The sequence below is a fragment of the Aedes aegypti genome, chromosome 3 (genome assembly GCF_002204515.2).
Source record: "Aedes aegypti strain LVP_AGWG chromosome 3, AaegL5.0 Primary Assembly, whole genome shotgun sequence".
NCBI lineage: Eukaryota > Metazoa > Arthropoda > Insecta > Diptera > Culicidae > Aedes > Aedes aegypti.
In genome coordinates this window covers 183,175,179-183,189,820 of record NC_035109.1, presented here as the reverse complement: position 1 = coordinate 183,189,820, position 14,642 = coordinate 183,175,179, and the positions used below count along the sequence as shown (strand labels likewise).

At 35.3% G+C, this 14,642-nt stretch overlaps 1 protein-coding gene across 1 annotated transcript in view; it reads right to left on the bottom strand.

Annotated features, from left to right (window-relative positions):
* The window catches only part of LOC5577225, a 49,363-nt gene continuing 34,721 nt past the window's right edge, over positions 1-14,642 (bottom strand). Inside the window, exons 9-10 of the mRNA XM_001656277.2 lie at positions 550-736; positions 1-476 (exon numbers count right to left, since the gene is read on the bottom strand). Of these exons, the coding sequence (XP_001656327.2) occupies positions 51-476; positions 550-736 (613 nt within the window). The 3' untranslated portion in view covers positions 1-50. The remainder of the gene's footprint in view (positions 477-549; positions 737-14,642) is intronic.

Here is a 14,642-nt window from a genome sequence, read left to right as displayed (position 1 = left end):
TACATGTACATCTAGTTTATATTCCTCTTATAAAATCAACGAATCCTACCTTACATTGCGTCCGTCTCCGTATTACTCGACCCCAGTACTTCACTAATGTACTGCGCAGCATCGAAATCCTCTGCAGCGTTGTCGCCACTGCTCACGATGACGCCTCCCATCACCATGGACATGTACTCGGAAAAATGAGATTTTCGCACATGTGCCTCGATGTACGATTTTGTGCCATGGATATTCAAACAGACTGGACAGGTAGCGCTGTCCTCTTCCTCGTTGGAATTAGCTTTAATGCCAAGAACTTCCTCCAGCTGTTCCCGATCTAGATCCAAGCGCTTAACACCTTCGCGTTTCTTTTCCTCCCATTCCTTCCGGTGGGACCACCTTTCGTGACTCGTAGCGTACTCTCTGCTAGTGTACTCCTTTGGACAAAATCGACATTTCGCAGTCTTTGTTGAATGTACTTTGGAAATGTGACCCTGCAATGGTCAACAAAAAATTTTGAATAGAAAATGCTACCATAGACATTTTGTGATGATGCTTATCCATTACCTTCAGTAAATGTGCTCTCATTGTTTTACCACAATGCTCACAAGCAACCATCCCGTCATCGCTACAGGTTGTCGCACGATGGGCTTTGAGACCGAATCTGCTGAAAAGTTTGCCGCATTTATCGCAAGGGATTTGCTCGTTGTTGTGTACCATCATCACGTGATATTTGAAGTATTTAGCCGTCATACTGAAACAATATGGAAAATATGAAAGTTAGAACGCAGATTAGATACCGTAAAACGGGGTGAATAGAAAAAATGGGGCGCATAGATACAAAGCGACCTACAGTTAGGAATGCGACTATAATGTAATGATATTTTTTCCATTAGTTCAATAGCAGCAGAGTATCTATAGACTATTTTCAAATTAAAAACTTTGCTACATTTCTCCTAAAAATATTGTAATCTCAACTATTTTAGCTCGAGTCATCCGCCATTTTTTGAAAGTTTCTAACATGATCAAAAATTGAAATTGTTTTTAATAATTTTAATGTTTTTCTTCACTCAGTAAATACTTTTTTTTTTCTCTCTCTCGCTTTGGCGCAGACCTATTTGGTCCATAACAACCAAGTCTTGTAATTGTGACAACATATCGTCACTTAAACGTTACTTAACGACCGATGTCAAAAATAATTTTCCCTCGTTTTAGTGCCGGGTAAAAGTGTAAATGTCATATCATATAAAATTTTCGTTAATATTTTTGTTTTGTTCAAGAATCGGTGTTTCTACTTCAAACATTAATTTTAGTTTCTCCAATGAATTGTGCAATATGTTTAATTTTTTGAATGTTTGTGCCAGTTAGAACAATAATCAAATCTTCTCTATTAATTAGTACCGGATGTTTATTACGAATAGTATCAAATTTAGGACAGTGGTGTAATATGTGAATGATGTCTTCCTTTTCATTGCAGTGTTCACAATTATCATTTGTAATTAGACCCCAATTTTTAAGTCGATCCTTCGTTGCTAAATGTCCTGTCCTTAGTCGATTAATAGTAATAGTGTGCTGTGTTGGAAGTCTTATTTCAGAAAACCATGGTCTTTGGTTAACGTCTTGTGCAATTTGGTAGTGGTAAATGCCTTTTTCTTCGGATATTGTTTTGTATCTTTGATTCCAGTAACATTTAGTTTCTATTTTCAAGTTCAAAATCAAATCATCTTTAGTTAACTGTGTATTTTCAACATATTGTCTATTTGTACCTAATTTTGCTGCTAAATCCGCCCTCTAATTTCCTACTAATCCTGAGTGACCAGGTACCCATTGAATTGTTATCCTTTCTATTTGTGATTCATGTATATCTTTTTTCAGTTTTGCTACCAAAAAGTTATCATTTGTTGCATTGTTATTAATAAGCTGTGCTGCACTTTTAGAGTCAGTTAAAATTACTGCCGTTTTAATATTTTTAGTTTTGAGATATTCTACCGCTTTCAAAATTGCAAATATTTCTGCGTTCATAATTGTATATTGCGTTTTTAATCTTCCACTGTACGAAGTTTTCTCTTTACTGTCGTATATTCCATATCCTGTTTTACCTTCTATTTTCGAACCATCCGTGTAAATTTTGTAATCTTCTTTGTATTTTTGTGAAATCAATTCAATTGCCATTTGTTTTTGTATAGCTGTTGAAGTTTCCTTTTTCCTCAAATTGTCTATTTCTGTGAATACTTTTAATTTTGTGGTGTTTTCAATCGATATTTTAAACCCTAATTGAATTAAGTGAAAGTTGTTAATCGAAGCATTTTTTTCTAAATAAGAACATTGATTCGGCAACTCATCGGATGTAATAAAAAATTGTAAAAATTTAGGCAATGGCGTATTCTGGTAGTATAATATTTTAACAATTTCTTTCAATGTTAAATATTCTGCTCTTTCTTTTAAAGGCAATATGCCACTTTCCGCTAATATTACGTGATTTGGCGTCGATCGCAGATAACGCATACGTGTTCGTATGTATAAATGTTGTACAGTTTCAAGTTTGGCAAATATTGTTTTTGGTGCTTTAGCAATTATTGATATTCCATAATCTAAATGTGGCTGTACTATGGCTTTGGCTACTTTCAACATAGTTTCAGGATGGGCTCCGTTTTTACGTTTTCCGATCATTTTTAAAATATTAATTTTCTTTTTAGCTTTAACTACTGTTGAATTAATATGTGTTTTATAATTTAATTTATGATCTATTTGGATGCCAAGAAATTTATGGAATGCTTTTATTTCGATAGGGTTATTATTTATGTTAATATGTATATTTGGATGAAACTTATTTGTAAAAACAAGTGTAGCACATTTATCTGGATTGACTACCATACCGAGACTATTAAGTTTTTCAACTATTTCTGCTAGGAAGATGTTCATCTTTTCAGTTGCTAATTGTAGATTTTTTGCTATTACAATCGCGGAGAAATCATCAGCAAATTGAATTAAAATTTTATCATCTTTTACTAAAGTATGGAGTTCCGTGGTATGAATATTAAAAAGAATAGGAGATAAGGGGCAACCTTGAGGTAGCCCCTTATTCGTTGAAGCTGATATAACATTTCCATCGTTAAGAATCAATTTTGTATTTCTTCTCTTCAAGTAATAATAAATCCAATTAGTGATAGGTGTTGGTACTTCAATTGCTAATAGTCTTGAAAGTAAAATTTTAACATCAACGTTATCAAAGGCTTTTGTTAGATCTAAAAAGGTTGCAATTACAACTTCACCATCTCTTTTTGCTTTGTGGACATGTGAAATAAGTGTATTGACACAATTAATTGCAGACGTTTTAGTTTTAAAACCAAAAGAATAAGCGGGTATGACATTGTTCGATTCCAGAAAAGTATTTAATTGTTTTTTAACTGTAAAATTAATTATTTTCAGAATTACAGAAAGCATAGATAGTGGTCTGTAAGAACTTACATTATTTGGATTTTTTGATGGTTTTAAAATTGGGACTATTTTTATATCTCTCCAATTGTCCGGGATGCCCCCACTGTTGACAACAAGGTTCAGTAATTCTACTATTCTGATTAATAATGCAGGATTGATATTTTTAAGGATATGAAAGGAAATTTCGTCCATTCCTGGACAGGAGTGATCTTTCTTGGAATGAATTAATTGTACTACTTCTTTGCTTGTAATAGATATTTTATCGTCTGTTATTGTGGGTGTGAAACCTAAATCTGTAACTACATCTGGAAAATTTTCTTCCATGAATTCATTTGCCATTATTGTATCATTTGATAATTGTATGTTATTTTTACTTGGAAAACCTCCACTTATTCTTCTGACTGTATTCCATAAGCTTCTTTGATCCATATCCGGGTTTATTGTTTCTATTAATTTGTTCCAACTTTTTCTTGATTCCTTACGTATAGTTTGTTTAAGTTTAGCTTTGGATTTTTTAAATTTCATCAAATTCTCATATGTTTGATTTCTGAAGTATTCTATCAAGTGATTGTTTTTAATTTTATATAATCTATCAATTTCATCATTCCACCATGGTTTTGGAAAATGCTTTTTATTTTTAGGAATAAATTTTGCATCGTTAATTTGTTGTTTGATTTTTGGTATGAGTTGATATTGATTATTGATTTCTTCCGGATTAATTTGGTTAATGTTTTCAATTGCTTTCTTCTTATTTAAAATTTCTCTATTAATATTGTATTGTTTTGCTGAATTTTGAATTTCAAATATTGCCCTTTGCGGCTCTTATTGGACTTTTGCTGATATTCCATTGTCGCACTTATCGGAGGAAATTAACGGTTGCCAAAAATTAAAAAGTGTGATTGGAATTATTTGGAATTGATATACTAGATTTAAAAACCGATGAGTGTGAGTTGGAGAGATATAATTAGGATAATAGATGCATAAACAAACAAATAATATATTTTAGTACTCTTGAAACAATTTAAATAAAAAAAGAAACACGATTCCGTTGGTTTCAATAGGAATGAAAATCAACAATAAATATCGAATAAAAAATAAACCAATCTGGTAGCCCTGCCCACGGTATGACATCTCTCTCACCATCTTCATCAAAACAAATCGTTTGTTTTTATTCTTGTTCGCTATCGATTTCATATGCAAAAGAAAGAAATGTGTTTTTTGCAATGATTCAGCTAGTTGTTTGTTTAAATATTGCTATGTTGTGAAACCTCCAGGTAAATACATTAATATAGAACTTATGGAACCGATTCCTTACTTGATTTTCTTACTACCAGCTTCTAAAGAATGAATTCTCCCGAGGGTAATGTATACTCGCCACCTTCAAGTGACGGAGCGGAAGAAGATGGATACATTGTGGAGGCCTTGGACGATTATACTGATCCTGAATATGTATACGATGACGAGATGACTAGCGAGGATTTGAATCAGGAATCAGGACCTAACAATGCAGAGGGGGACAGTGGAATCGACCCGACATCAATCCCAGGCTGCTCGAAAAACCAAGAAGATTAAGTTGAATGCATCAGCTGCTAACTTCACTCTTAACGGGCAGTTCTACAGACGCAGATTTGTTGGAGAAACATCTGGAGGATTAGTTGCAACCAGACAGATTTCGGGAAACACTGTTAACGAAATCTTAACAGGCATCTGGGAAACGTCTAAAACTGTTTTGTGTCGCGAAGTGATTTTTATTGAAAACAACGGAGTGCAAGTTCCAACATGGGCTGATGAAGAACCAGTGTTCGAGGACATGACCAAGTTCATTGTTCTTCAGGACCAAAGCCAGAAAAAGCGAGTGAACATTGAAAAGGTGAATAGCAAACTACTTGCTAGCTGGAGATCGAAACAAATACGCATCCACGTGCATGTTTATTCTACCTCAATTTCATGCAAGTCGCTGTGGGAAGTTGTCGAAAAGCAGCTGGTGCGTCATCAAAATGCGGATAGGTCAGGTGCGCCAAACACCCAGGCTTTAACTTCATTGGCTGAGGAACTTCGACGTAAACATGATCATCATTTTCAAGCCCAATCAAGTGCGTGGAGATTGTGGGCGAACTACATCCATGCAGGGCCGGCACACGAACGCGACCATAGGATGTCTCAAATGCCACCACAACATCTTCTAAAATTCTTTCGGAGCGTTCCGATTTCCGAAGCTGTCAAGTTAGAGTCTGTTCGGAGTGGCTTGACTGTGGCCAACACAATCAACCAAGGGTTTGTTTCGGCGTTGGAAGCACTGGAGGAAGATGCTGAACAGCTGCTGTTTATGGCACAACGCCTGAAAAATCGTGTAGTGGATTTGCGCACTCGAACGTCAGTAAATTCAAGCCTTGTGGATGCTATGAGTTCTGCAGTAAGACCCGAAGAAAATGAGTTTAGTCGCATTATTTCTGGAAACGTTTCGGATATGTTAGATGTTGATCATATGTAAGCATTAAGGTCCAAACACAATGGTAGCGGAACGGCATCGTAAACGAAATTGGTTCGCCAGTATGAACTAAATATAGCATGCTTGTCGACTTAAACCAATTCCGTTTCCGTTGCGGTTCCGCTATCATTGCGTTTGGGCCTTTATTTTCAAGTTCAATGTTCAATAAAGTTATTTGAATGATTACATATTCTATATTTATTGCATTTCGTTTTTTTTATTTTTAACTGTTATCATAGTTTTCTGATGCATCGAAATCAAAATTATTTGTATTCTGCTTAAGTCCAATACTGGGATCAAAAATTCCGTTAGGTAGATATCCACAATGTCGATATATATTGGTACAGTCAAATGTTGAATATGCAGTAAATGCCGAAATAGCTATATGTGAGGCGTTTTCATTGCTGTTTTCTTTGTACTGTCGGCGCATGTGAGATTTCGTAAGACCAAAAATAATCTCTATTGGATTAAAGAATGGGCAGTATGGTGGGAGGAATATTGGTATGATTCCAATAGACCGCAAATAGTATATGATGTTTTCATCACAATGGATTCTGGCACCATCCATGATCCATATGGAATTACGACCGGGATAACTACGAACATTTTCGTTATTCAGGGCAAACGATCGACAACATTGGAAGAATATTTGTCGTGTGAAAGTTCCTTCGGTCTGGAAGCTATCTAGCATCCCTTGCAGTCCCAAAAAACAAAGAAACGAAACCCTCGGTCGCCGCACGAATTCACCTCGGAAAATAATTTTCTTGCCCTTTACTCCATAACCTCGATTACGAAGCATATCTCTGCTATCTAAAGACACTTCATCGAGAAAGACCAAGTTATACAGATCCCATTCTATAGAACAAAGTTCAGCAAAGAAATGAAAGATTTGATCTTCTCTTACTTGAATGGCCCTTCTTTCCAAGACTTTCCATGTTAGTCCTTCCGCATGCAATATACGACAAACACTAGCAGCGCTGATAGTTATGTTGAAACGCTTTAAGAAGAGTTCACAGCATTCGTCCAAGAAAAGCACGGGTTGTGAGAGGTAAAGTTGAATGATCCAGTTTCGGTGTTCGACGTTGAACTTCCGGAACACCCTTGCTCTTTGCGCTTCCGTGAGAAATCCTCCTTCTTCATATTCGTGGATCCAGCATGAGATCGTAGTTTTACTTTTCCGATAGACGACGGATAACCGGGCTCTAGACAAACCCAGAAAATAGTAGCCATACAAACAGTGGTATTTTGTATTTAAGCTAGCTCTCCGGTACTGAATATTCGAAATAATGTTGTTAGAAACTTGATTAAACATAATTTAAATACTTTGAATTTCGTATCAAATGCTTCTTTACACAATCACTTTTAGCAGCAGACACGATCAAAACAAAACAACATGACATTTCGTTTGACGTTTCGCACTTCATCCCGCACTCCATGAGCTGTCGCACTTATGAAGTGCGGAGTCCAGTAGTGAACAAAGTGCGCAATATTATAATTTTATGATTACTTTCTATTTCTTCATCGATAACTTTCCATTCTATTTTTCCTGCAATATCTGGTGTAACTATGGTTAAGTCTATAGTCGAGGGTGTTGTGTTTGGTGATTTTATTAGAGTAGGTGTTTCATCATTTATAATAACAAGGTTAGTCATGTCTATTAAACTTGAAAGTAGTTTACCTCTTGCGCAATCTGGTTGTTTTTTATTCCACATTATACTGTGTGCATTGAAATCTCCTGCAAAAATAGTGGTGATATTCCAGTTATCAATAATATCCAATATTTTTTTAATGGTTCTTTTATATCATTGTTGCTTACTGGTAAAGGGGGTATGTAAATTGAAATTATTATCATTTCCGTTAAAGTATTCAAGGTTTTTATTGCAACTGCTTCAATAGGTTCTAATTTGGGTAGTTTAACTTCTTCATATCTAATTTCTTTTTTTGTTATTATTCCTACTCCTCCATAACCGTTGATCCTTACTGATTTTGTAAAGTTGTAGCCATTGAATTTAAAATCTTCATTTGGTTTCATCCATATTTCTTGTAAAATTGCTATGTCTATATTGTTTGTGTTAAGGAAGTGTTGAAGAATTTTACGAGTCTCTAGTGGTCTTATACTTGTTATGTTATGTTGTACGAGTTCCAGATTTCTGTACTGGTCCATGATGTGCCTGTGGGTTTGAATTATTTTCTTGTGTTGTTCCTCGTGCTACTGTAATTTCCGGATTTGCAATAGATTTCATTTCATTCATTATTTCTGTTAGCAGTGTTTGTGCATCTTTGGATTGTTTACCTGATTTAATTAGTTGATTATTGTTAGAAATGGTTTCTTGAATAGTTTTTATTTTGTCCATTATTGTGTCCAGATTTAGTTGTTTGATTAGTTCTGTCTTGACGCGATTAACTATTTCTTCAATATTAGTATTCGGGTTTGCGTTTGAAATTAATTTTTGAGGTTGTTTGTGTACCGTATCCTGATTTGAGGTTCGAGATGGCAATGTTGGGAATTCCTGAATTGAATTAATTGCTGGTTTCAATCGATCTTGAACGGATCTGTTTCGAGGAAACTTCATGTTTGCCTCAGCAAACGTCAGCTTCTCTCTGGCCATTACCTGAAGAATCATATCCTGTCTTACTCTTTCTGGGCAATTTCTGTCATTAGCTTTATGGTTACCGTTACAATTTACGCAAGTTGGAGCATCCCAGCAAACTTCACCTTCGTGATCCAACCCACATACAACACATCTCGGTTTCGAACTCTTGCATGTCCTAATCCTGTGTCCAAATCTCCAGCATCTGATGCACAGCTTTACTGGGAAAACGTAAAAGTCAACCTTAGCAAGCATTCCGTAAATCGCAATTTCTTCCGGAAGAACCTGTCCTTCAACATAAATTTTTATGGAATATGTTGGCACGAGCACGTTATTACCTTCTACCTTCTTCATCTTGTTTATTCTTTCGATCTTGGTCACTCTCTTATTTCCTGCATTAATGTTATCAAGTATTTCCTCTTCTGATATTGTGGGTGGTACGTTACGAACAACTCCTATTGTCTGTTTGAGCATGTTGGGAATGTAGATGTTGAATTTGAAATTGTCTTTCAACAATGCCGAATTAAGCAATACTTCAGCGTCCTTAGGTTTGTTAAACGTAATTCTGAACCTTCCAAAACCTGCACTTTTGAGCTCCTTGTAGTGCTTAATTCCGACATTGTGAAGAATCTTAGCGAGCAACATTGGGTAAATCGGTTTATCTTCTTTGCTTTGTCGTTCAATAAAGAAAACTGTGTGCACATTATTCTTTTCCCATTGACCTAGATTTAGTGTGTCATTTGCGGTTTTATTTCTCTCTCTCTTCGAACTGGTGTCACGTGATTCTCGAATGTCTTGAGCTTGTATGTGTGTCGTTTTAGTTTGTTGTGTTTGTGGTTGTGTAAGATCTTTTGTCGTGTATTTGGTCTGTTTCTGTGTTCGTGTTTGTTGCGTTGCACTTCCGGCGCACGCCATGTTATCATCTGTGATCATTTCAATTCCTGTCGATTTTCCACCATTTTCTTTTTTGCGTCCCATTTCTGTGTGTAGTCGCTTAGGTTCTACGTCGTGATTTTCATTCAATTTCCTTTTATTTCTTTCTTCAATAGTCTTACCTTCGGAAATCGAGAGTCTCCCGATTTCTATTCCATTATCCACATCACCATTCATTCACAACTTACACTACTGTTTTTATTCTTGATAATTATGTACACCTTATTTCTAATTATTCTAACCAACACCACTTAAGCTAATAAATTGGAGAAACTTAAAAGTAATGGAGTAATAAAAAAAACGCGATCTTATTATATGCTATTTACACTTAACACCACTGGCATCCAAAAGATTGAAAATTTAACTTCGACTTTTTCACAACCGAATTCGCTTCCGCGGTAGCAAACCAAGACTTAGCTTTTACTTTCCACTGTTGCTGCGTTGCTAGTTGGTGCGAGAATGCGTGTCAGTAAATACTGCGCCTTTCAAATTTCCAGGAGCGGATGGGATTTATCCTGTTCTGCTCCAAAAGGGATTTGAGTTTATCAAACATGTTTAAAAAAAAAACTTCTTGTAAGCAGTTTTGCTACCGGGTACATTCCCAGATCCTGGCGTGGTATTACTGTAAAGTTTATCTCGAAAGGAGGACGTGCGTCGTATGAAGAAGCGAAGAGTTTTAGACCAATCAGTCTGACCTCTTTTTATCTGAAAAGTCTGGAACGCATTATCTTCATGTGGATCAACATGCTTACCAATCTGGAAAGTCCACTGTGACTCTTTTACACAAAGTTGTATACCATATCGAGAATGCATTCGCTCAGAAGCAATCCTGCTTGGGTGTTTTCATGAATATTGAGGGTGCCTTTGATAACGTGTCTTTCGATGCCATATTGGAAGCCGCACGAAACCATGGGCTACCTACACTCAAAAAAATCCAAACGTCATTGCTACGTGAAAAATCACGTAGATCATTCCAAATTCATTTTACCTCCACTTCACCTGACTAAGATAAAGATTACTAAACCATTAATAACCACCAAACAGTGACTCGGTAATGTTTACTGAGGTTACCTATCGCACTTACTTCATATTTTACACGTGAATTATAACCTGTTATCAATTATAGCACGCGAAGGCTACAACAAGACAGATCAAACGCACAAAATTGAGTAAACAGGATTCGAAATGCTCAGATTGACAATAAAAATATCACAATATTTTAAGTTTGTTTACATTTTCTAATTGGGAATTTGTTTTCTTCCAAAGCCTATTAGAAATAAGATTGGTCTTTATTACAGTTAAATTTAATGCAAAATCATCTAGGTCCTATTGAAACGCTTCGTAAAGGCTACCGGAAAATCCACGTAGCTGTTACGTTTAGCGACGGTGGAATGAACGAACTTCCAAAGTTCATGCGTTCATTCTGAGCTACCTATGGTTTGCGTAGGAGCTACGTGAAAAGTGCGATGGAAAAAAATCACGTATGTTTTCACGTAACAATGACGCTTGGTTTATTTTGAGTGTACAATGATTACCAAATGGATTCATCAAATGCTCAAAAACTGACATCTCCTTCGACATTGCGTCAAGCTGCGATTCGAAAATTGAGTGTTTGCGGATGCCCCCAAGGGGTAGTCTTGTCACCACTTTTGTAGAATCTCGTAGCAGATACGCTATTGAGGCAACTCAATAATCGCGGTTTTCCAACTTATGGATTTGCCGACGACTCTGATAGTTGGTATGTGCATAGTGGTAGTCGGGGCGATTTGGCCAATGGGGTGAAATGAGCACCCCTTGAAAATTGCATAAATTCTTGAAATTTTATCTGAGATAACATGCAACCCTAAAGCTGACAAGGTAATGAAGCAATAGACATGCTACAAGCCAGTGTTCTAAACTCAAAGAAAAAGAAATAAATGAAATTAAAAAAAACTGCCCATATTGCCCCGAATGGCTCTTTCAAATTTCATCATTTTAGAATGATGAAATTTGACTGTTACAGGGTGGCCAGTGAAAAGTCATTTTCAAATTCCCGGTTTTCTCCCGACTTTTTCCCGATATTTCAAAAATATTCCCGGTTTAATTGAAAGCTAAACAACGAAAATTACAATTTTTACCATTTAAAAATTGAAGTTTTTTTTACAAGTTTTTTGGTCATACGTCAAAACATTCTATTTGGGGTTAGATAGAAATCAGATTGTTTTTCCGCGCATCAAAATTTGGGCCATACTTTTTCTGCTAAAGTTTTGTCTGTTCTATGAAACGATATTTTATCGTCTGTCGATTTAAATAATCGTGGAATTTGTTATGAAAACGTTTAGTGTAAACAAAATTGACTATTGTTTGTTTGATAGGATCTAGTGAATCTTAGATTGAATCATAGTTTTAACTTTTAACTGACACACAGTCTTAATAGTCTAAGTTGATTCCGAAAAAATGTTTAGCCATAGAATATTGAAGTATCAAGTGAATCATATCACTATCAATTTAGCTAAAATTCATAGAAAGTTGTAGAGTTGCTGTCGCGAGTTGTAAGCTTTTAAGAAAAATGTAATGGATAGCATCTAGCATCCAAACATTATATTTGGAACATGAAATTCTGCATGTAACGTTATGAAAAAAATACCATTTACTATTTTTTTCTTGAATAAAAGGTTTTAAATTGTTGTTCAATTCATTACTGGATGAGAGTAAGTCTTCGTTTACACTATTTTTGAAATATCGATCAAATCAGTTCCAATTGGTAACATTTCTATAAAGATTCTGTTTTCATATACCATCCCTGACATTATTGATTAGCTTGAGATTCAAAGCTATGGTAAAAATCTAAATCCAAAAATGCGAAAAATTGTGTGAACGTGAATTCAGTATACAAAATGTTTCCGTAAGTGAATGAAATTTCTGATTAATGTAGTGTATTCTGACATATTATTACTGCATAGTACATTTTATTTTTCATATGTTTGTACTGACCCATATACACACTAAGCTCATTTTACCAGAAATCGGTGAATTTCACCGTAATCTCAAAAGTTGAACAGTTCGGTGAAATAAAACACCGTAATTTCGTCGGAATTTTACGGATTTCAGTAAATTTTTACCGAATACTGTAAAAATTTACAGTGCTCCATTTTATTTTATCGAACTGTTCGGCTGTTGAGATTTCACAGGAATCCGTAAAATAATTTAAGTGTGTAATGTACTAAAGCAAACAAGACTTAAGTTTTGTTCTCTAAAAGTCAGAAAAAGCGTTTGATCCTCGCATACTCTGGTGATAAACTTTCTACCTTCGAAACTATTATACAGTACTCAATCAATATCAATATCTTTATTACAGAGATTTTTAGCCCTGGACTAATTTGTCTCGGTACCAACGGCTTTACTTCCCTTCCGAAGGAAGTCGTCACTTTGACTATTTGCGTCATTAGTGACTGTCTCAGGGATGGGATTCGATCCCAGGTCCTCAGCGTGTATTCCAACCACTACACCAGATCCATCCCCTTAAGGTGATAATAGAACGAAGCCACACCTCAAATTTTTCAAGAGCGCAAGACTTGAAAACCCCAGTCTTGTGCACTTGAAAATTCAATATTTGGCTTCGTTTTATAATCACCTTAATACATTACTTTGTTAAGTATCAGAGGATGGAAGAAATCTTAAAGACCGTTTATTTTATGTTCGCATTTTCGCATTTTTTTTTATAGGGGTAGTCGGGGCGGTTTGGCCAATGGGGTGGAATGAGCACCCCTTGAAAACTACAAAAAAACTTGAAATTTTATCTGAAATAACTTGCAACCCCAAAGCTGATGAGGAAATGAAACAATAGGCATGTTATAAGTCAGTGTTCAAAACTCAAAGAAAAATAAATAAATGATGTTCGAAAAAACTGCCCATATTGCCCCGAATGGCTCTTTTAAATTACATCATTTCAGAATGATGATGTTTGACTGTTAGAATGTTCTTAAAAAATTATATCTTCTTGCAGGGAGTGTTTATATATAGTTATAACTTTGAAGTGTAGTAACAACATATTTGAATTTTTAGATTATATGAGATTATTTTGCAATCAAAAATGGGGTGCTCATATCACCCCATCAGTAAAAAATCGATCCGAAAAATGACAAATTTTGAAAATTCAATCATTCATCCGTGAACTTTATAAGACAAGGGAAATCATGTGGATCTAATGTATTCATCTGAAAATTGTTGGAAATCATGCAAATATTCGAAAAATTCATAATATTTTCAGCACTTTTATCGACTTTTCCTTAAGATGGCCAAACTGCCCCACTTTCCCCTACTGGTTGTACTGGTTGTAACATTACCTGGTATGCAAAATTTTCCCGGTATTCATTAAAATTCCCGTATATTTCCCGATTTTCTCCCGGTAATGTGAAATTCCCGGCTTTTTCCCGGTTTTCCCGATTTCCCGGTGCGCTGGTCACCCTGCTGTTAGAATGTTTTTTAAATTTAATCTTTTTGCACGGAGTGTTTATAAATACTAATAACTTTCAAGTGTAGTGAAAAAAATAATTAAATTTTTAGATTATATGAAATAATTTTACAACCAAAAATATGGTGCTCATTTCACCCCATCGGTAAAAAATCGACTCAAAAAATGTCAAATTTTGAAAAATCTCTCATTGATTCGGGAATTTTATAAGACAACGGAAATCATACAGATCTAGTGTATTGATCTAAGAAATCTCGCGTAACTTTTCAAAACGTCCTAAGTAACAAATGTAAACAAATCGAGATTATCATTGCAAATCATTTGCGTTGCACCACTTAGCAGCACACTAGAACACTCGTTCTGATATATTAACAACGAATTAATCTATTAAAAGCTTAACAAAAGGACCAATGTTCAAAACTGCATCGCTTTTAATCAATTGTTACTTTGGACCTTTGATCAGAGAACCAACCACATGTCCTATGTAACATTTATGAATAAACACGATTCTAATGTTACATTGGACATTCCTGAATAAAGCTTTGAAATGGAGTTTAAAAGGTAGAATGATTTGTAGAAGCGTGTCTGAGGCACTACTTAGATGTATAGAATGCCATAATAACTGCTTCTCAATCATTTCATTCGATATTTTCAGAGTCGCACTGCCTCGCAAAATTGGAAACGCTCAAGTGACAAAAAGAGAATGAGTTATACAAAACTGTATTTTGGTCTTTTTGCCAAACCATGTTTTACCGTT